Source organism: Colobus angolensis, unplaced genomic scaffold (assembly GCF_000951035.1).
Source record: "Colobus angolensis palliatus isolate OR3802 unplaced genomic scaffold, Cang.pa_1.0 Scaffold137, whole genome shotgun sequence".
Lineage (NCBI taxonomy): Eukaryota > Metazoa > Chordata > Mammalia > Primates > Cercopithecidae > Colobus > Colobus angolensis.
Genome location: NW_012114455.1, coordinates 1,052,801 through 1,073,318, shown reverse-complemented (window position 1 = coordinate 1,073,318; position 20,518 = coordinate 1,052,801). Strand labels below are relative to the sequence as shown.

The 20,518-nt window shown below is 48.1% G+C and overlaps 1 protein-coding gene across 2 annotated transcripts in view; it reads right to left on the bottom strand.

The window, feature by feature from the left end:
* Window positions 1-20,518, bottom strand: part of PKNOX2 (PBX/knotted 1 homeobox 2) — a 251,547-nt gene that overhangs the window by 21,940 nt on the left and 209,089 nt on the right. For both annotated transcript variants that reach the window (XM_011934594.1, XM_011934595.1), the window contains 2 exons: window positions 12,789-12,977; window positions 435-564 (listed from right to left, as the gene is read on the bottom strand). In XM_011934594.1, coding sequence (XP_011789984.1) covers window positions 435-564; window positions 12,789-12,977 — 319 coding nt within the window. The remainder of the gene's footprint in view (window positions 1-434; window positions 565-12,788; window positions 12,978-20,518) is intronic.

The following is a 20,518-nucleotide window of genomic DNA, read 5'->3' as shown; positions in this document are numbered from 1 at the left end:
TGCCATGGGAGTGGGTAGGAGCAAGGGCAAGCAGGGTTCCCAGTTCACTTGGCACTCACGTGTAAAGACCCTCTACTTTGGAGCCCTTGGGTAGCGAGCTATGGCTCTTCTGCTTTATGGGTGGGTGGGGGATGGTGTCTACAGCCTAGGGCAGAGCCTCTGGTGGGAGGTGCTTCAGGGAAGGGACAACAGCCTTACTTGGTCCTCTCAGGGGCTCATGAGATTTTGACCCAGATTTGTTCTAAACCATCACAACTGGGTCTTGGTGTTAACTGTCTACAAACTTACAGAAAACTTTAGTCAAGAAACTGAGCTGGGAGCCCCTCCCTCGGTGGAGGACCCCCCCGCCCCCCCCCGCTCCGGAACCGCCTCGGGGCCACCCTTTCTCCTCCCAGGGAATTCCCACAATCCCCCTTCCCGGTCTTTGCACCGACCTGACACGACTTGTGAGTTGACGGTTGTCATGGCGATGTTGCCCTGCTGGAGCGCTGAGGCTGGGACCACAATTCCCTGGGGGTTATTGGAGACTCCAGACATGGAATTAGGGGAATTCTGCAGGAGGTCCTGGCAGTGAGGGAGGCGTGGTTTGTGACAATGTCACTGAGAGCTTAGACTCTACAGCCCCAGAGTCCTCTTCTGTCCTTTCCCCTTCCTGCCTGCCCCCCTCCCTCCTTCTAGCTCCTCCCCAGACCCAGGTCCAGAAGGCAATTCTCATGGTTTCCTAGAAAGAGTGAATAAGAGGGCTCAATTTAAAAAAAAAAAGAAACCCAAAAGAGTCACCCTTTTAACCATTCCATTGCCCTGAAAACCTAAGGCACAAGTTATCTGATAACCCCATGGTCTCCTCCTTGGCTATACTTTGAAATCTCCAGTAATGATGCTTGGGTTCCAATCTCAGAGTCTCATTTAATTGGTTAGGAGTGTGTCCTGGGCTCCAGGTTTTTTTTTTTCTTGATCAGATCCATCATATTCAATGGGCTCTGGGTTACTAAAAGCTCCCCAGGTGATTCCACTGTGCAGCCGGGACTGAGAAACTGGCTTCACCTGGTCGGACTGAGAAACTGGCTTCACCTGGTCGGACTGAGAAACCGGCTTCACCTGGTCGGACTGAGAAACCGGCTTCACCTGGTCGGCATCTGCTCCTCCTTCAGCCACGCTTGCCTCCTGATGCTTTCCCATCCCCTGGCTCCTCTCCACACACCTCCATCACAGGCCCCTCACACTAGGCTGCACACACAGAGCAGCCTCCAGTTCTCACCTTTGTATCCTTAGCACCTAGCTCAGGATACTAAAATACATGTTAAGAAAGCAAATGAAAGCTGCCCTAGCCTTCCCATAAGCTGTCTTCTAAGGGTGTCTCATAGGAGCCTCAGCCACCTATGGCAGATGGCATCGATTCTGTTCTCTTCCTCAGGATCCCCACAGGATTCCACTGGAAACGGACTCCCCTCTCCCCACACTGCCAACCAGCACGGAACCCTTGCCACGTTTCTTTGCATTAGCCCAGGCTGCTAAGACATGTTTTCCTGGCCCGCTGCTCCCCTCACCATTCCCAGTTAACAGCTAAGTAAAGAAGTCCTTGGACTTGATGTGGAGCCCTCCCTGCCTTCTAGGGAGCCTGCACTGGGAGGCTGGGTGCTTGGAGAGAATTTGTGAGGAAGGAAGAGGATGTGGGAGAGGTTAGGGTCTCTAGTTTGGAGAAGACAAAAAAGGCAGCGAGTGAAGTGTGGGAGCCTCAGGAGGCTGGCCTGGGTCTCTTAGCTCCTCCTAGCCATGGTTCCTCATCTGAAGACAGGGCGTGAACCAGTTAACAGGTCCACTGGCATTTAGGTGACATTCCCATGCTCAAATGTTGGAATCATAAGGCGTGGACTGCAAGGATTTAGAGACAGGTAAATGGTCAAGGAAATAGACAAAATGGGGGAAAAAAGGAGGTCCCCAGCTTCCCAGTTTTTGTTTTAGGACTTGAAGCAGCTTGGGTCTCCAGCCTCCAGAGCAAGTCTAGGGTTTGGAGCCCAGAAATCTGTGTTCGGAGGAAACCTCGAGCCAGTGACTGCCTACCTGTAGCAACAGACAAAGGCAAAGCGTTACAGCCCTGGGGGACAGCCATGGCGAATCTCCTCCCAGACCCTGACGACACAGAAACTGGCAGAGCCTGTCAGGAAGTGGAAGTCGGCACTGATTTATACATCTCACTCGATTCAGCTGATTAAATCCCCCTTGGCGTCTCCTCCACAGCTGCCTTTTTTACTCTCCCGGGTTGTCTGTGGCCCAAGAGCTGGAGGAGTATTGCCTATAAATAAGCAGCGCCAGGAGGAGAGGAGCCAAGCACGCCCTCCTCCCACCCACCTGCCGCACGGGCCTCCTGGTCTGGCTTCTCTGGGTGGGTGGGGCGATGGAGGCCTTGCTTCTATTCTGAGCTCACCTCTGCTGCTGTGACCTTGGGGAACAGAGGGAGCAGCTCTTGCCTTGGCTTCCCCTTCCCGGGGCCCCGTGGGAGCCTCCTAGCCCATGAGGTTTATACTTTGAGCAGGGCTCTTGGCCTTCCCCTTCCTGCAGTTGCAGTCTAAAATGGAGTCTGCCATGCAGAAGCCTAGAAACTGGAAGAGCCCCTCAAAGCCACACATTTCCCCTCCCTGAAGTACAAATAAGGTTTAGAGGTGCCTGGGACTTCCCAAGGCCACATAGCTGGTTAGCAGCCAGAGGACTAGAATACAGCTCTCCTTCACCCACAAATGCCCCCTACACAGGTTCTGGACTGCAAACGCCCCTCGAATCCTGCAGGTCAACCAATCATCATTGCAGGCAAGGTGAACAGATAAAAACAACTAAAACCCAGAAGTCCAGAAGCAGCGTGGGCACTGGAGGAAAGGCAATCACGTCATCACCCTTCCTTGGGCCTCATCTCCTTATGTATATAGTGCATGTGACACCTGGACCCTCAAGGCCTGAGTTTTCAGCGATGAGACTGCTCTGAGTTTGAGTTCTCCTTGTTCCAACATCCCAGCCTACCATTCTCATGGTATGTAAACCAGTGCTGATAATATATTTGAAGCTGAAGCAAACTCGGAAGGTAAATTTACTTTTTTTTTTTTTTTTTGAGACAGGGTAGAGAGTCTTGCTATGTTGCCCAGGCTTGTCTCAAACTTCTGGGGTCATGTAATCCTCCCAGCTGAGACTCCTGAGTCATTGGGATGACAGGTGTGAGCCACCACACCAGGCTTGAAGGTAAATTTAATGGGGGAGTGGGTACCTCCACGCCATTCACCTTAAAACCAGTGGAAGTGACTTCTCAATAATCCCTTGTTTGGAATCATCCATGCTAGCATGTGCCTCTTTTGGTAGGGATATTTGAGAATTTCAAACATAAAAAGTTATCCCAGACTTTCTTCATCCCCAAAAAAGTACCCAACAAGGTTAGAAAAATACAAGCAAAGTCAGTAAAATAAATACAAGATGTGTCCCTTGGGATTCAACCAACACACATTGTTCCCTAGCCAAAGGCAGAGGGTGAGCCACCACCTGGATGCTTCGTCTGCTTACTCAAACCCTGGCTGCTTCTCCACCTTGTGGCTTGGATACCCTCCATGCCAAGTTACCCAGTTTGGGTAACTGAAGGCAATTTATGCATTGGATCAGAGCCTTCTCTTTCCTATCCTTCTCTCCCTTCTCTGGGTCTTTGGCTGGTAGGTGCTGAGAGGCAGCCAGAGTCTATCAGTGAAGGAATAAAATAAAAACCTTCAGAGACAGAGTCCAAGGGCAGGGCTAGGACTGGCAGCGTCTTGGGTGGGGCAGGGAAGAGGAAGCGACATTTTGGCATCCTGGAGATCTGGGGAAATGATGTTCATCCCTTACATCTGTAAACATGAGCTGCTCCACAGACCAGCCTTGAGCATGCTTTTTTTTTTTTTTTTTTCTAGACACAGATTCTCAGAGCCACTGGATCAGACCCTCACCCATCTAGCAATCTATATTTTTAAAAACCTCCTTGTGATGGTCCCAAAGATCAGATGGGTCTGGAAACGACCCACTTACCATACACCCTGAATATCAGAGCGCATTCTTTCCCCACGCTGTTCCATTTTTATGTCACCCTCACCCCATAGGCTCAGCAGGACTGACTGTCCTATTTGCCTGAAGAGAGATTGAGGCCCAGAGAGAATGGAAGTGACTTCCCAGAGTCAAATAACTGTGCCTCCAGCCTAAGGCCTCTGGCTCTGAGTGCAGGACGAGTGCTCACATAGAGAGGATATGTGCTTCGGGGTCAGACAGGCTCCAATGCAAGCACAGTGCCTGGCACATTTAGCCATCCAATAATTTATTTCCCACTTCCCTTGGCTAAGGTCACTCAACTAGGGAGTGGCACAGTTGGGATTTAAAAACCTGTCCTAGAAGCAAGCCCTCAAGCTACTTGAGTTCTTTACTTAGCAATGGAAGTTCAGCTGGGGTTGCGCACGCGGGCAGAGTTGTGTAAACCTTGCTACATGCTTCCCTGTCTGAGATGTTCCCGGGCAATGGCAGAGTCCCAGGATCCTAAGCTCGTTTCTGACTAGCCCCACAACTCCACTTGGCTGCGATTTCCAGTTGAGGCTTAGTCTCTAGCACCGTAGAATGGAGACAAGGGGGCTCTAACCCTCTTTTCTGAGGAAGGAACTTCCAGAGCAGCAGTGGAAATCCCGTGGGGAGCACATGTTGGCTAAGTACACAGTATTGTTAGCTTTTTGACAGCTTCCCCTCGGGGCTCATCAGACTCCAAACCCAGGTAGATGCCACTGTGTCTAGAAGCAAACAGAGTTGCTCCCCTCTAGGCTCCTTAGCACCCAGATGGAGGTGAGAGGAGCGTTTGGTACAGTTCTAGTTACGTTTTTCAGCACCCAGAGCCTCACATCCCTGCTGGAATTGTCCAGGAACCTGGGGATGAGAGCTGGTTATCCAGCCCAAGAACTCTGTTCATTTTGTTCTGCTAGGAACACAGCCGTGGTGTCCCCAAGCCTCTGGGAACTGCCTGAAGCCTGGGAAGCAGATGAAAACCAACACGCTGGGCTCCACGGGCACCCCCGGAAGCGGCCCTACTCTTGTTCCTTGTGCGCTGTTCATTGAAACTCAGAAGCAAAGAGCCTCTCAGGAGGGGCAGAGCAAAGCAGGGCTTTGGGTTTGGAATGGCAGAGAACTGGTGCCTCCCGAGCACCATCCTCTGGGCAGCTGCAACACCCTGGAACTGCGGCCGCCACTCATTCTTTACAGACCTCAGTGGTTACCGGGGGAGTTTTACTCCAAATTGCATTTGGAACAGCAGAAAGATGACTTGTTCCAAAGGAAGGCCTTACTAAGAAACGATGAGAGGCTGTGGAATGACTTTTGGAAGTGGGGGGTGCAGGGGCCCACATGAATGGACAGGGGTCTGACGTCAGCTCTGGAAGAGCTGTCCGTTCCTGTGAGCCACTGTGCTTCATTGTTAATAGGGAAAGGGCTTGAGCTGCCCTGGGAGACTCAAGGAAGACTTCATTTCCACTCAAGGAAGGAATTCCTGGAAGAAACCAGAGTGGGACAAATACATGAAGGAGTGAAGGAAATAAATGACAGAAGTTTCTGTTTAAGCTGTTTTGAAATAGATGGAATTTTTATCTTACTTGGATACCTGTGAAACAAGGGAATGAACTGGATGGCCTGGCAAAGATCCTTCCAGCTGAGGATTGTAAAAGAGCCAATGCCATTTCCTAAGCATTGTGTGGGAGGGTGGGTAAGGGTGAGGCGGTGTCGGGAGTGGGGTGCCATGTGGAGCCAGACCCAGCCACCTGCCATCCTCCCCCTGGCCACTAGGGGTCTCTGCTGATCCACCGGCTCAGACCACACTCACCAAAGCCTCCCAGAAGGCTCGCGCTGGTGGCTCCCCTGCCGGGGCTGGGGGCGGGTGGAGGTCGGTTCTGAATGTCTCCCTTCTGCTAGAAAGCTTGTCCTGACCTCCCCAGGGCACAGCCACAACCCGTCCTCTGGACTCTTCAAAGCCTCCCATCTGCCTTACATACTGGACACCACAGAATGGTTCTCTGTTACACAGGCGTCGTCTTTCCCTAGCTTGGTTGCAGGCTTTTTGAGGGAAAGAGGGGTCTTTCTCTGAATGCCCCGAAACTGCTTAGCACAATGTTAATTAACTGCATGGTAGATGCTAGATACATGTGTGGTCTGACTTTGGCCTAAGGCTGTGGGTGTATTCCTGTGGTGTGTGTGTGTGTGTGTGTGTGTGTGATGTGTGTTTGTGTGTGTGCCTGTGCATATGTGCCTTAGGAGGGTGGAGAGGTTGTCCCTGTCCCCAGACACCCCTTCCCGGCAGCATCCCCATTCTGGCAGAGCCAGGGCCCTGTTTTAGACCAAGAAAAGCCAGATTCCCAAACTCGGGAAAGCCAAGCACATGTAAACAAGCCACCTAATCCTGTTCTTGTTCCACTCCTGTTGGGGGCCTTGGTCTCAAGGGAAAGGCAGTTCTGGCCCGTGGGGACAAGCAGCAGCTGCTGCTCTTAAGGAACATTCCTTCTCAGGCGGGAGAAGTGCTCAGGTTTCACTAGCCTGGTGGCAAGGGCCGCCCTCTGGTCTCCGGGCTCCATGGCTGCAGGGCTGGGGGTGAGGAACCCAAGAAGAGACAGCTTTAATGCCTGTGACAGGCAGTGTGGCTCATTTTATTCCACTTCAGTCTAGAGATGCCCCCGTCCATCTAAGTAGTGATCTTTCCACAGCAGATCACCCCCCTACCCCAGCTCCATCCAGTCTTCTCCGGGGTCCTGTCCTCAGGATGCTTAGCCACTGGGCAGAACCTCTAGGGTCCTGGCTGAGGTGATGGCCCCCTATCCCCTCGGCCCCCTGCCAATCTGGAAAATCCAAAATTCCTCAGAGGTCAATAGGCAAGTGCCACCCTTCCCAGGTAGGGATGTATTGATTAGCCCCCTTCCTATTCTGCGGGAGAGGCACAGAGCTGCAGAGTCGCATCTGGCTGCTGGGCCTAGCATCTCAGAATGGCCTCAACTTTGTCCTTCTCATTTTCCTACGTCCAGTCTACTAGCAAATCCAAATTCTTGCTTCTTAGCAATTGGCTTCTTCCTCTGTAGTCCCCAACCCCCTGACCAATAGCTAGGTAGGGCCATCCCTCCCCACCCAGGTCCCAGGACCCCTGATTCTTCTCCCCATGTGTCACAAAAACATATCCCCATATAGCAAGAAGAACATCGGCTCTGGAGCGGCCCATCCCCGACTCCACCACTTGCTAGGGGTGTGACTTTGAGCCAGGCTCTTCACTTCTGTCAGATTCTCTTTCCTTGGATGTAAAATGGAGAAAGTCATGGGTACCTTGCAGCCTGTCGTGGAGAGTAAATTAGATAATCTGTGGAAAGCACCTAGAACACACCATGTTTGAGACAGAGGGGAGCTTAATAAATGTTCACTGGCTCCCCTCCTTCTGCCAGCTCTTCTTGGACCAATACAAGATGTGGCTGCTCAGTTGACTTGTCTCCAGCCTACATTCTCCACGACGTTTAAAGTCTTTAGCAGTCGGCCACCGCTATCAGCCCCAGAACAGAACTCCCACACGTTTGACTTCAAGGTACTCCATCATTACACTTGGAGACCTGGGACTGTGTCGCATCCATTTTTATATCCCCAGAACTCAGCAGGCTCCAGAGGTGCCTGAATGGATGCAGGATGCGTGAGTGAATGAGCCCCTCCACCCCATCTCTTCTCTAGGGATTCTGATCGGCTCTCTTTGTTTCTCGCCTTCTTCCAGACTTCTTGCTACACTGGAAACACTCACCTTTATAAAGGCTGCCAAATAGGCTACCAACTCTCGCCAAGCCTGCCTGAAATGCCACCTCCCCCAGGAAGCCCTCCCAAGGCCAATGAATCTGTAACTTCTCCAAAAATAATGGGCGAAATCCTCCTGTTGGCCTCTCCACTCTGTACTGAGGTTTGTTTATCCTATTGTGGAGCAGGACCAAAGTGGCCATGAAGGTGTGAGGGCTGAGTCTGGGACTTGGTCCCTCTCTGAGGAAGGATGAAGGGTGCTGAGTAGAGACTGGGGCAACCTCAAGCCACATGTGTGGCTCACCCAATCCAGAATCCCTGCTTGCAGCTCCTCTCCCCATCTCTTCGGCTGCTCCTTTCCTCTATACTCTTGACCCTGAGCATTTCAAGGCTGACGTGATTTATCTAGATCCTCATTGTGACTCATGGCTGTCTCCCCCTGAGACTGGGAGCTCCTCTTGGACAAGGGCTTGTGTCTGTTCTTACAGGACCTAGCACAGTGCATACAGTGAGTGCCCCCCAAATGCTTGGCGATTGAATGAGAACCATGATTCAATCCAATTTGCCTGGAATAGAGCTGAGGCTTAAATCTCCACAGAGAAAAAAGGATGAATTTCAGGTCAAACTAATACTTGAGTAAGGCGGGAGTTAAGGTCTCTCTGGTGGAATAGTTCTGTTTGCGCCCTCTAGGAAGGACAGGAGAACCCAGAGTCAGGTCTAGAACCAGTCTCCTCACAGAGGATGCTGCCCCGACAAGAAGCCTGGGCTCTGAGGAGTAGGAAGCCTGGGTGTCACTGGGCGCCTGCAGCACAGGTGGGTTCCCAGGGAGGGGAAAATCTAGCTGTGGTCCAGGTCTTTGGAAGTCTGCTTTAGTCCCCTGCTTGGTAGGATAGTCTCCCTTACTTCCCACCTCCGCTCCGACCAGCAGAGAAGACTCACACAGAGAAATAGAAGGCCAGGCAGGAAAACACTCAACCCATCCATCTAGATGAAGGACACAGCATAGCATCTGGGAGTGGAGGTACCAAGTTGAAAACAAAAATGTCTCCCGCTTTGCAACACAAGGCTGGATGATTAGCACACAGGGAAAACCATGAGCCAGCAGTTTGCAACAAAGCTGGCAGGCGGCTGGAATGTTGATCCAGAGGATCATGTTCCAGAGGGGAGATACCCCTCCCCAGGCCAGGCTGGTGCTCAGTGAGGCTATTTCAGGCCAGGGGGATGAAGGGTGAACCATGACAAATGCATGTGCCTGCATGTGCACATACACACACACACACACACACACACATACACACACACACACAAGCTCCTTTTCTCTCTCCTCTCCCATAAAGGCTCCTGTGTCTTGAACCTAAGACCTGCCTCCTATACTGAAAGTCTCTGGTCCCTGATTCTTAGCAGCCCTGGGCCTCTCCTTCCTGGGAGAGCCCATGCAAGTCCCTGCCCCTACTTAGTGCGACAATGACAGGGGCCTGTCCTGGGAAGGCTTAAGAGATGTGTGAGTGTGCAGGCAGGCCGAGGGATGGCCAGAGGAGGCAGGAGAGCAGGTTAGGAAGCTCCCACCATAGTCTATGTGCAATTACCATATTTACTCCCAAAGCCTGAGCAAAGCAGGCAGTGGCAGTCAGAGAACATGCAGGGGCAAGTTTGAGTAATACAATAGGAGCTGCACATAGCACATCCTACTGACCTTCCCGCCTCCTCGTACCCTGGCTGCATACTGAGCCACATCCACTGTCCTTTCACTTGCTCTCACTCTTGCTGCTGTTCTCCTCTCCGTCTGTCCTTCTGCCCCATCATTCTCAGTATCGTCTCCCTTTTCCTGGGTTTGTGTGTCTCCCTGTCTCTCTGTTGCTCTTTTCCTCCAATTCTTCAGCTTGTCTCTACCTCCCTCCTGAATGTTGACCCTGCATATCTGGCTTTCTTTCCCTTTATTTTTCTTCCTATTTCTCCTTTCCTCCTTTGGCTTCCCCTTGCCCCTGGCCCCCCAACTTTCTCTCTCTCATTCCATTATTTATTTCAGTAAATACTTCCCGGCCATCTGTCTGGCACAAGACCTTGTGGTAGCCACTGCTGGGGTCACAGGGAGAGTACATTAATACTCTGAAGGGATGAGTCTATTTCAAGAGACTGTCAGTAGGCAGAGGCTGGGAATGGCTGTTTTTGGTCTATAATAAGGTGATTTGGCGATTTCAAACATGTAAAATACTGTCTCTGCTCAAAAAGTGTTATCTAGCATAGGAAAATGAGATGAACACAAGCATCTATAACATAAAGTCACAGTGACTTTTGCCGTATCGATGGCTCAGCAAGCTGCCACAGTTAGTGGAGTGCAGGAAGCGTCTATTCTGGATGGGGCATCGGGGAGGCCTCCTGGGTGAGCAGCCTTGTTCCTACCCACGGGGAAGAAGCTGGGTTTGGTTGTGCGGAGATGATGGGGTTGGGGGGCAGGTGTCACCCAAACAGACAGGCATGGAATGACGGTTACAGTACCTCGAGCAGTCAGACTGGCCCAGCCAGGAAGGCTGAAGCCAGACCTAGGAGGGCCTTGAATGTCAGGTGAACAGAAGTGAAGGCCTCCCTCCCACCCCCAGGGGCATGGCAAGCAGGGTGTCTGAGCAGGCAAATGACATGAGCCAAGTCAGAAAGATGAATCCAGCAGCAGAGGCTTAAGAGATGCATGGGTGTGCAGGTGGGCTGAGGGAGGGCCAGGAGAGCAGGTTAGGAAGCTCCTGCTGTAGCCTATGTGTAATCACCGTATTTACCCCTGAAGCCAGAACAAAGCAGGCCGTGGCAGTCACAGAAAACGCAGGGACGAGTTTGAGTAATACCAAGTAGGAATCCCTCACTAAGTGTCTTTTCTCTTTCTCAGTGCCTCGCATCCCCCACCCCCCACCGCCCAGTTGTCTGATTCCTCTTTCCCAGCTAATCAATGGCCCTTCTGCCGTGGCTACCCCGGGGCCAGCTTCACTTCCAGGCAGAGATCTGATGCGTCCAGTGATAGGAATCAAAATTCTTTCCCCTTTCCTCAAAGCTCAGAAGGCTGAGGGCTGGGATTCCCTAGGGGGGCTGATTTTCGCACGTGGCGGCGTCTCCTTCACCATCCAGAGCCCACGTTATCCTTTTCTGCAAACCCCACTTCTCCAGTGACCCTGTTTCTGCAGACTGACTTGTCAGTCTCAGACCTCCAACCCTGCGGGGGTTGAGGTGGCTGCTAAGCCCTCTGCCCCTCCTTCCTTCCCCCACTACCCTGGTGCACCCCCAGCTCCAGAGCCCGAGGTGGAGTTGGAGGGCCCAGGAGGGGAAATCCAGTGCCTCTCCAAGGACCTGATTATTTCCAAAGACTTGTGCTAATTTTCTGATATGATCCTCACATCTCTGTGAGGCACTAAATCCTCATTACTTTTCCTGACCGATGCATTCTAATTAGATCAACACTTAAAAAAAATTCACAATAGCCACAGGATGGCTTTCCATCTCATTAACTCCTCACTTATTATTTTCATGAAAATTACTGATAAAAATGTGCATCTCCATTTGGCGAGGCCTCACAGCCTCCTCAGCTCCTATCTTGCATCTCTCCCGTCACCGGGACTGCGCAGCGTCACCATGGTAACCCACAATAATAGAAACTAATAAATTACAAACGAGATGCTCGTTGAGCAATTATTGTCCTCTTTTATGCAAGTTTCTTGCTAATTTTGATCATAAGGGAAAGTACAATAAGACTCTGAAGGAATGAGTCTATTTCAAGAGAATATTAGCAGGCAGAAGCCTGGGCGGGTGTTTTTAGATCTGTAATAAAGTGACTTGGTGATTTCAAGCAAGGGGAAGAGGAAGTAAACTTCTTGCCCTACGTCCTGGGCAGTACTCACTACCGAGTCTCACAAAGAGCCCACTGGGGTGGGTTGGATGTGATACCGAGTGTATCTTTTGTGCTTGTTTTTAAGATGTGCAAAGCGAGGCTGGCCTTCTAGAAGCAGCCTGTCCCCTCCCCTGACTCTACCAATCTGGGGAGACAGAGTACATGGGTGGTTCCTTAGGGGTTTAGGGACAAAAATGTCGCAGTCTTTCTTTGGGACTACTTCCAGCACCTCTCGCCACTCACTTCTAGAAAGTTGACCTGCATCCCCATGCCTGACTGTTTAATGAGAAGAGGCTACGGAGGACTCCTTGGGGACTCTCCAGGTGTCTTCCAGGACTTGGGAGCTCAGTGGGAAGGAAACAAAGTCTCAAGCCTGTGGCTTACGCAGATGCCCATGAGTTGGGTGGGAAGGTATTGCCAGGCAGCTTCTTGGTGTGTAGGCTTGGGGAAAATATCCTGCCCTGGAGGGGAAAACCCGCTCTTGCCCAAAGTGTGCAGTCAGCATTTCTGCATTTCCCAGGTCTCAGGAAGGAGGTGGCAGGGGAACCTGGGACAGGGTGGTTTGGGGTGACACTGACCATGGCCCTGAACCTTAGGGGGACAGAGATGCCAGAGTAGCGTGAATGCCTGGAGAATGATTAGGGAGCAGCAGGCCCATGGGAAGCTGGCTTCACCCATTAGGTGGGCAGGATTCAGGGAATGACTGCTTTCCCCAAATGCCCGTTCCCAGAAATGCAGATGGCTCAGCAAGCCACAGCCTCTTAAGAAGCTTGTGGGGCTGGGATGTCTGAGCCCAGTCCCAGCTCATCCTCCAGGAGTTTCCATCTCCTTAGCTCTGGTGCTCATTCTGGGGGATACCTTGGGCCAGGAAGCCAGGAATGACTTTGGCTCCCTCTCTGATCTGGTCATTTTCAAGGGAATACTAATGCCCTGGCAGGGCAGAGTGTGTGTAAAAAAGGGATTGGGTGTCCTGATGGATATGAAGAGGAATGCATCAGAGGAGGGCCCTCGTGACAAAGGATCCAGTGAGTCTAACCCAATGTAGGTCACCAGGGGACCTTCCTCCACGCCTGGCTCCAGAGCTGGGCTCAGGAGCCTGGCTTAAGAGATGGGACCCGGCTCTGCGTGTTACCTGTGAGTGAAGGTTGATGGAGGGCTGGTTGGGGGAGTAGGGCCCCCCTAGGTCATTCCTGAGCAGGTTATCGCTGTGCATCTTGGTTTTGAGGCAGGTGATGTAACGGTTACAAAAGTCCTTGCAGAGTTCATTGACTTTCTCCAGCTCCAGCAGGTGGATTCTCAGGACCTGGATTGCCTTCACCATCTGTGGAGAGGGAGGAGAGGTGAGCCCAGGTATTTGTATCCCATTCCCCTCACTGCCTGGACCCCCAGTCCCCACTACCCCAGGGGAGGGGAGCCCATCCCCTGCCCTAGCTCATGCTTCCTACACTTGATCTTGGCCAAAAGGCCCAGAAGCGGTAGGCAGTGCCTTCTCATCCCCATGACTTCAGTTCTAGTGATGGCTCTCTGCTGACTATTTCTTTGCTCTGAGCCCTCTGTTATCACAGCTGTTCTTGAGGCAGTTGTGGTATTCTGAGAAAGGCACTGGCCTTAGTGATGGAAGGCCAGGTCCAAGCTCCGGGCCTGTCATTTACTATCTGTGTGACCTTGGGCAAGTTAATTAAGCTCTCTATGCCTTAGTGTCTAACAAATGGGGATAATTACATTCTCCCTGACAACTTTACAGGTTTGTTGTGAGTGTTGTATGAGGGTATATACTTGGTAGCACATTGTGAGGTGTGAAGGACCAGGCAAGCATGAGGAAGACGAAGATCAGAATTTCTTATAAGTGCCCCTAGAGCTCAGGGACTGTCTATTCTTAAACATGCATTCTGAGTGCCTCATGGGATACGCGTTACCTTGTGGACGCTCTGTGGATACTTGCTGATGGACTGAATAATCCAACATGACTTAGCTGGGCACCAGCTACCTCACTGTCTGTTGTGGCCTTTTCCATGCCCTTTGGATTGCTGTACGGGAGCCTGCTGCCTCTTCAAATGGACATTCCTAACCTTTTCATGGCAAGAAGCTATTTTGCAATTGAAGCTTTGCTCTTTACTGCTGTTATTATCATAAAAAGAAAATACTATGGAAGGTATGGAAGGCAGGGTGAAAAAAACCTGTCTTTGATCCAATCACCCTAAAGAATGATGATTTTTTTCCCACACACATATATTTTAACAAAGTTTCAATAACCTTGTGCATGCAATTTTGTTGTTTTTTCCCCCTAGTTTAGCAAATCTATTTTTCTAAGTGCCAGAATTGTCTTCTCTATCCTTTCTTCTAGACTATGAGCTTTGAGAAGGCAGGGATGATGTCTAATTTGCTCACCATGTTATCTTCAGCACCAACACATATGGATACAGAGTAAACATTTGCTGAATGGGTGAAAGTTATTGAGTAAATATATTTTTAAATGTTGCATATTATTTCATGTGTATGCCATACTTAACCAGTCCCCTATTGTTAGGTATTTAGATTACTTCCAATTTTTCAATTTCATAAAAAATGTTATAGTGAATATTTCCTAAGCTTATAGCTTTTTTTTTTTTAATGTTCCTGCATTATTTTTTAGGATGAATTCCCAGAAGTGACAGGAAAAAAAGCTATGCACGTTCTTATGGATTATGATAAATATTGCCAAACTGCTTTTCAACAGGGGGTTGTTCAAATGGTGCTGGAACAATTAGACATCCATATGCAAAAAAACTGAATCTTGATTTAAACCTCATACCTTAGATAAGATTAACTCAAAATGGATCAAAGACATAAATGTAAGACCTAAAACTATAAACCTCTTTTAAAAAACCGGAAAAAAATCTTAAGGATCTAGGCCGAGGCAAAGAGATCTTAGAGTTGACACCAAAAGCACGATCCAGGCCGGGCACAGTGGCTCATGCCTGTAATCCCAGCACTTTGGGACGCCGAGGCAGGTGGATCACTTGCGGTCAGGAGTGCGAGACCAGCCTGGCCAACATGGTGAAACCGCATATCTACTAAAAATACAAAAATTAGCCAGTGGCGGTTTTGCATGCCTGAAGTCCCAGCTACTTGGGAGGCTGAGGCAGGAGAATTGCTTGAACCCAGGAGGTGGAGGTTACAGTAAGCCAAGATCGAGCCACTGCACTCCAGCCTGGGCGACAGAGCGCAAATCCGTCTCAAAAAAAAAAAAAAAAAGATGATCCAGTGAGGAACTGGACCCTGTTAAAATAAAAAATGTTTACTCCTCAAAAGACCCTGTGAAGAAGATGAAAAGACTACATACTGGAGGAGAATATTTGCAAACCAAATATCTGACAAAGGACTTGTATCTGGGATATATAAAGAACTCTCAAAACAAAACAGTAAAATAACAAGCAACCCAATTAGAACATGGTCATAAGACATGATTATACATTTCACTGAAGAGGATATACAGATGGCAAATAAGCACATGAAAAGATATTCAATGTCATTAGTCACTAGGGAAATGCAAATTAAAACCACAATGAGATATCACTACACACCTATTGGCATGGTTAAAATAAAAAAAAAAAATACGACAACACCAAATGCTGGTGAGGAACTGGAGACTAGAACACTCAGACATTGCTGGTGAGAGTGTAAAATGGTACAGCCACTCTGGAAAACAGTATGAAAATTTCTTACAAAACTAAATATGTGCGTACCATGTGACCCAGCAATTGTACTCTTGGGCATTTATCCCAGAGAAATAAAAACATATGTTCTACAAAAACCTGTATACAAATTGTTCAAAGCAGCTTTACTTCTAATAGAAATTGGAAACAACCCAAATGTACTTCAACGGGTGAATGGATAAAGAAACTGTAATTCATCCATATCATGGAATATAACTCAGCAATAAAAAAGAACGAACTATTGATATGCCCAACAATGTGGATAGATTGCAAGGAAATTTTGCTGAGAGACAAAAGCCAGTCTCAAAGGATTATATACTATATGATGCCATTTACATAACATTTTTGAAATGACAAAATTATAGAGATGGAAGACAGATTAGTGGTTGACAGTGGTGGAGTGGAGGAGGGAGGGAGGAACTGTTCTGTACCTCGCTATAACAATGTTTATGTGGAACTAATTACATGTACACACACGCACACGCACACACACACACGAGGGCATGTAAAACTGGTGAAATCCGAATACAGTTGGTGGATTGTTCCTGGCTGTGAAATTGTGCTACGATTATACAAGATGTGAATCAGGAGCTCTCTGTGTGAGTTCTTATAACTGCATGTGAATCTACATTTATATCAAAATTAAAAGAAAAAAATGTGGGGGAAGGTGATGCTTATTGCTTTTCCAGATCCATTTATGTTGACGCAAGCAATAATATGGGGTCTCTATTTAATCCCACCCTCCTAGCTTTTGGCTAGCTCCTGGACGCCAAGAGTTTGGACAATATAAAAAGGAATGGAAGCAAGGAAGGAAATCTCTCCCAGGGAACTGTGACTGTGAGGTGTGTGTAGAGCAGTGTGGCTTGAAACCAGCGTTACACCCTTCTCTGTGCCTTATTGGCATTTCAAGTGGGGAGCCCACATTCCCTGGGCTGGGCCTGTGGCTTGTCTGATGAGCAGGGATTGTGCTCAACGAATTAAAGGTTTTTGGAGTACTAAATTAGACCAAGTGTCACTCAAAGACAGAAAGCAGTGATTGTGTGTCGTCATGCAGGGCTCAGTCACAGGGTCTCCTCCTAAGAAGTGCCACCTCCGTGGGGCTGAGACTGAGGGAGTCTGAGCCATCCTAAGCAAAGAGGAGAATGGTGACTTTAGAATGGATCATTTGGACCCCAAAGTGGAGTTAGGTACTTAATAAAGATTTATTCTTGACTAATGTTCTACTTGACTTTGGCCATGAACATCTTGGTCTCTGTCTCTCAGTCTAATGAGCACAGGATAACCTACTTAACAGATATGTGTTGCTGGATTGATAATAATACCCAAATGTTTCTTATTCATACTGTGTCTAAGACAATGTGGTAAGCCCATTCCAGGCCTTATTTATTCCACACAACCATCTCATTAAGTAGTTACCATTATTGCTCATATTTTCCATTTGAAGAAAATAAAATCCAAAAATATTATGTTTCCATGCTTAGAGTCACACAACTGGTGAGCGATATGAAGCCAGGTTGCCCCACCCCTGACCTGTGTGCCTTGTCTTTCAATACGGGCTCTCAGGATTATGTAGGTAGAGGAAGTGACAGTGTAAAGGGTGCATAGTTTGGGAGAAAGTGGCTCAGTGACAGCAAGTATGGGGTTCTAGGAAGCCAAATAGCTTTTGAGACATTAAAGTTTAGGATTTCCAGAACCTTCCTGGTAATGTGCCTTTTCTCGACTGCTCTGATCTCCCATCTCTCACTCTTGGCACAGCCCCCTGGGGTTGGAACACCTCACCAACACAAGTGCCTGCTTCTCCATGTGCACATGGAGAGGGCTGGACTGTCAGGTCCCTTACGTTTTCTGACTCTCTGAACATTACCAGGACTTCTGCCCTCAATTCATGCCTGATGGTGTTAGAATGAACCCCACACGATGACCTGGACCAGCCTCTAGGTGGCTGCACCATCCAAACTCATCAGGACACAGGCTGCATCTTCTCCTCCAGCCTCTCCCGGTCCCTGGGAGATGACCTTATTGCCTCGGACCATCTCCATATTCTCTTAATCTACTGATTAAGAAGCTTTTCCTTATATTCAATCAAAATCTCTCCCGCCTTAATGTAAAGTGCCTTCTGTAGGTACCAAGAACATCAAGGAACTTCTAGGACCTCTATCAACACAACTTCTTTTAATTTTATTTTATTCATTGAACAAGTATTGAGTCTTACTATATGCCACGTATTAGACCAGCCATCTGACTTGAACAAGTTGTTCAATTAACTTTCTCTTTTTTTTTTTTTTTTTTTTTTGAGACAGAGTCTCACTCTGTTGCCCAGGCTGGAGTGCAGTGGCCTGAACTTGGCTCACTGCAAGCTCCGCCTCCTGGTTCACGCCATTCTCCTGCCTCAGCCTCCTGAGTAGCTGGGACTACAGGTGCCCGCCACCACACCTGGCTAATTTTTTTTTTGTATTTTTAGTAGAGACGCGGTTTCACCATGTTAGCCAGGATAGTCTTGATCTCCTGACCTCGTGATCCGCCCGTCTCGGCCTCCCAAAGTGCTGGGATTACAGGTGTGAGCCACCACGCCCGGCCTTTCTCTTCTCTAGACAAAAACGATCGTCATTCCTTAAACCTTTCTTCTCTTTCCCTTCCTCCCTTCCTTCTTTCCTCCCTCCCTTCTTTCCTTTTCTTTTTTCCTTCTTTCTCACACACATACATATATTCATACATACATACGCACAGAAAAGTGCACATATCTATTCACTTATTTTAAATACATAACCAATTTATACTTACTTTATAAAATCAGAAAATACAGGTAAGTAAAACAAAAGTAAAATATACTCAGAAGAGCTTTGCTCAAATAAAATACACACATAGCATGTTTAAACCAGGTCTGGTGCACAGTCACCAAAAGTGGGCCTATCCTTTGGGCTAATAAAATGCAGCTGAAGGATTACTTTTTTATGGGCTAATGGAATTGGTTTAAAGATTTAAGAAGGTAGAGTAAATCATAATGGTATTCTGAAGCAATGAATATGTAGGACCTGTTCAATATTAGAAAGGTAGGCAACACCATCAATATTGGGGGGCTGCCTGGCAGAGCAGGAACACTGCGGGTTCATTGTCAGGCAGCCTGGATTTGAGTCCAGGCCCACTCTCTGTTAAGTGAGTGCCGTTGGGGAAATTCCATGATTTCTCTGAGCCTCAGTCTCTTTACGTGTAAAATGGGAATAATGTTCATCTCTAACTCACAAGATTTGAAAGGGGCTAAAGGAGATAACGATGTAAACATGCTTTATAAACCACAGTAAACCAAATGCATGCCAGTTGTAAAAATAATCTCTTCTAATAATGTCTGATATTCCATTGGCCTTTCTACTGCTATTCTATGTTCAGCCAGTGAAAAAACAGTAACTCCCCGGGTCTTTTTTGCCCCCACATTTGTGTTTAGTAAATCATCCTCTCCCTGTGTTTACAATTTTGGATTTTTGTCTCTAAGTTAGCAAACTCTGATTTATTAAACTATTTTTCTAAATGATCAGGGTCACGTGAAAATTTATTCCAAATCTTCTAGAGCAATAACAGTGCCACTTAATTTAACATCACCACCAAATGCGGTGAATGCATCCTTAATTCTTTTCCCCAGCTCCATATTTCAGCTTCTTTCCCTCCCTTCTCTTTCAGAATACTGATACGGCCCTCTTTTTCTAAGAAGTCTCTGTCAGAAAAGCAAAACAAATGCAACCTCACATTTTAGTCCCCTACCACTGTCCACAAGTCTCACAGTTCCAGCAAAGTACACAAAAATGGGGCTTCCTATTTTCTATAAAGCCACGTGGTCTGATGTCCCACACTGGTTATTTTCTGCCTGGGTATTTTGAACAAGTAGTTTAAACTTTATCTGCAAAATTTAGGATGACAACAATACCTACACTTTAGAGTTGTTGTGAAAACTGAGTAAGATCATGTATGCAAATGTGTTGGGCATATAGTAGCCTTTCAAGAAATGTCAGTTCCTCATACCAATGTGGTCCTCCCTCCATCATCAAATGCCTCTCTCAGTGGTTGCTTCTCTTGCAGGATCGTGGCCTTTCCACTGGATAATAATAATTTCTTGCCTTTCAAAACATTTGTATACACAGCACTTTACAATTTACAAAATGCTTTCTCTCCATTATCTCATTTGAGTCTCGTCACCACAGGGACACAGGCAATATTATCTCTCTCCTAGAGATAAGGAAATTGAGGCTCAGAGATTATGGAACCCATTCAGCTCCATGCAGGAATTAGGGAGGCATCTTTGTTTTGCAGGCACATTCCTTTCACCCTCTCCTTCCTTTTTGCAAATTGGGAAGCTGGAATTATTCTCCCTCATGGACAGAAGAAGGAATTTATAAACACACATTCCTTAACGTGCTATGATATTTCCTGTGGGTCACTGTGGCTGCCAACGCTCAAATCTAATCAGGAATTTTTCCAGACCAGGCCAGCTTGGCCTGACCAGTTGGAAGTGTGGGGTCACTAGAACAAAAACTGGGACATGAAAAAAAGGTGAATACCGGTGATCGGAGAACTGCCTGATGATGTGCAGACAGAACAGATATTTTATGGAAACCATCACACAAGACGAGTGAAATCATTTTTGAGTCAATAACCTGGCACTCTCCTTCTGATGGCCTCAGAATTTGGGAACGCAGTGGTGCTGAGGAAGGAGGGTGGGCTTCGGGAGTTACATCCACTTGGTTCAAATCCCAGCTGTGTAATTTCTTGGCTATCGGGTTCTCAGTCCCTGATTGCTTCCTCTGTCAAATGGGGATACTAACAACTGCTTCATAGGGCTCTTGTGAGAATTAAATAGCAAAGAAGGACACTCAGAGCTTCAGGTCTTGGGTGTCTTGGGCCTTCCACCTATGGTGAGACCTTGAACAATTGACATAATCTCTAAACTTTACTTTCCTCTTACCTGGAAACTGAGATAATAATAGTGACTCCTCCGAGTTGCACTGTGGGTTAAATGAGATGTGGCTAGAAGAAAATGTAAAACAAGACCTGGCCCAGAGAAAGACGGAAGAAGATATTAGCTCCAGTGCTGCTTTGGGTGTGCTCATGGAGCGCGAGTCTTGCACTGTATTTGATTCCTGCCTGGGCCATGGACCAGCTGCATGGTGGTGACTGCATC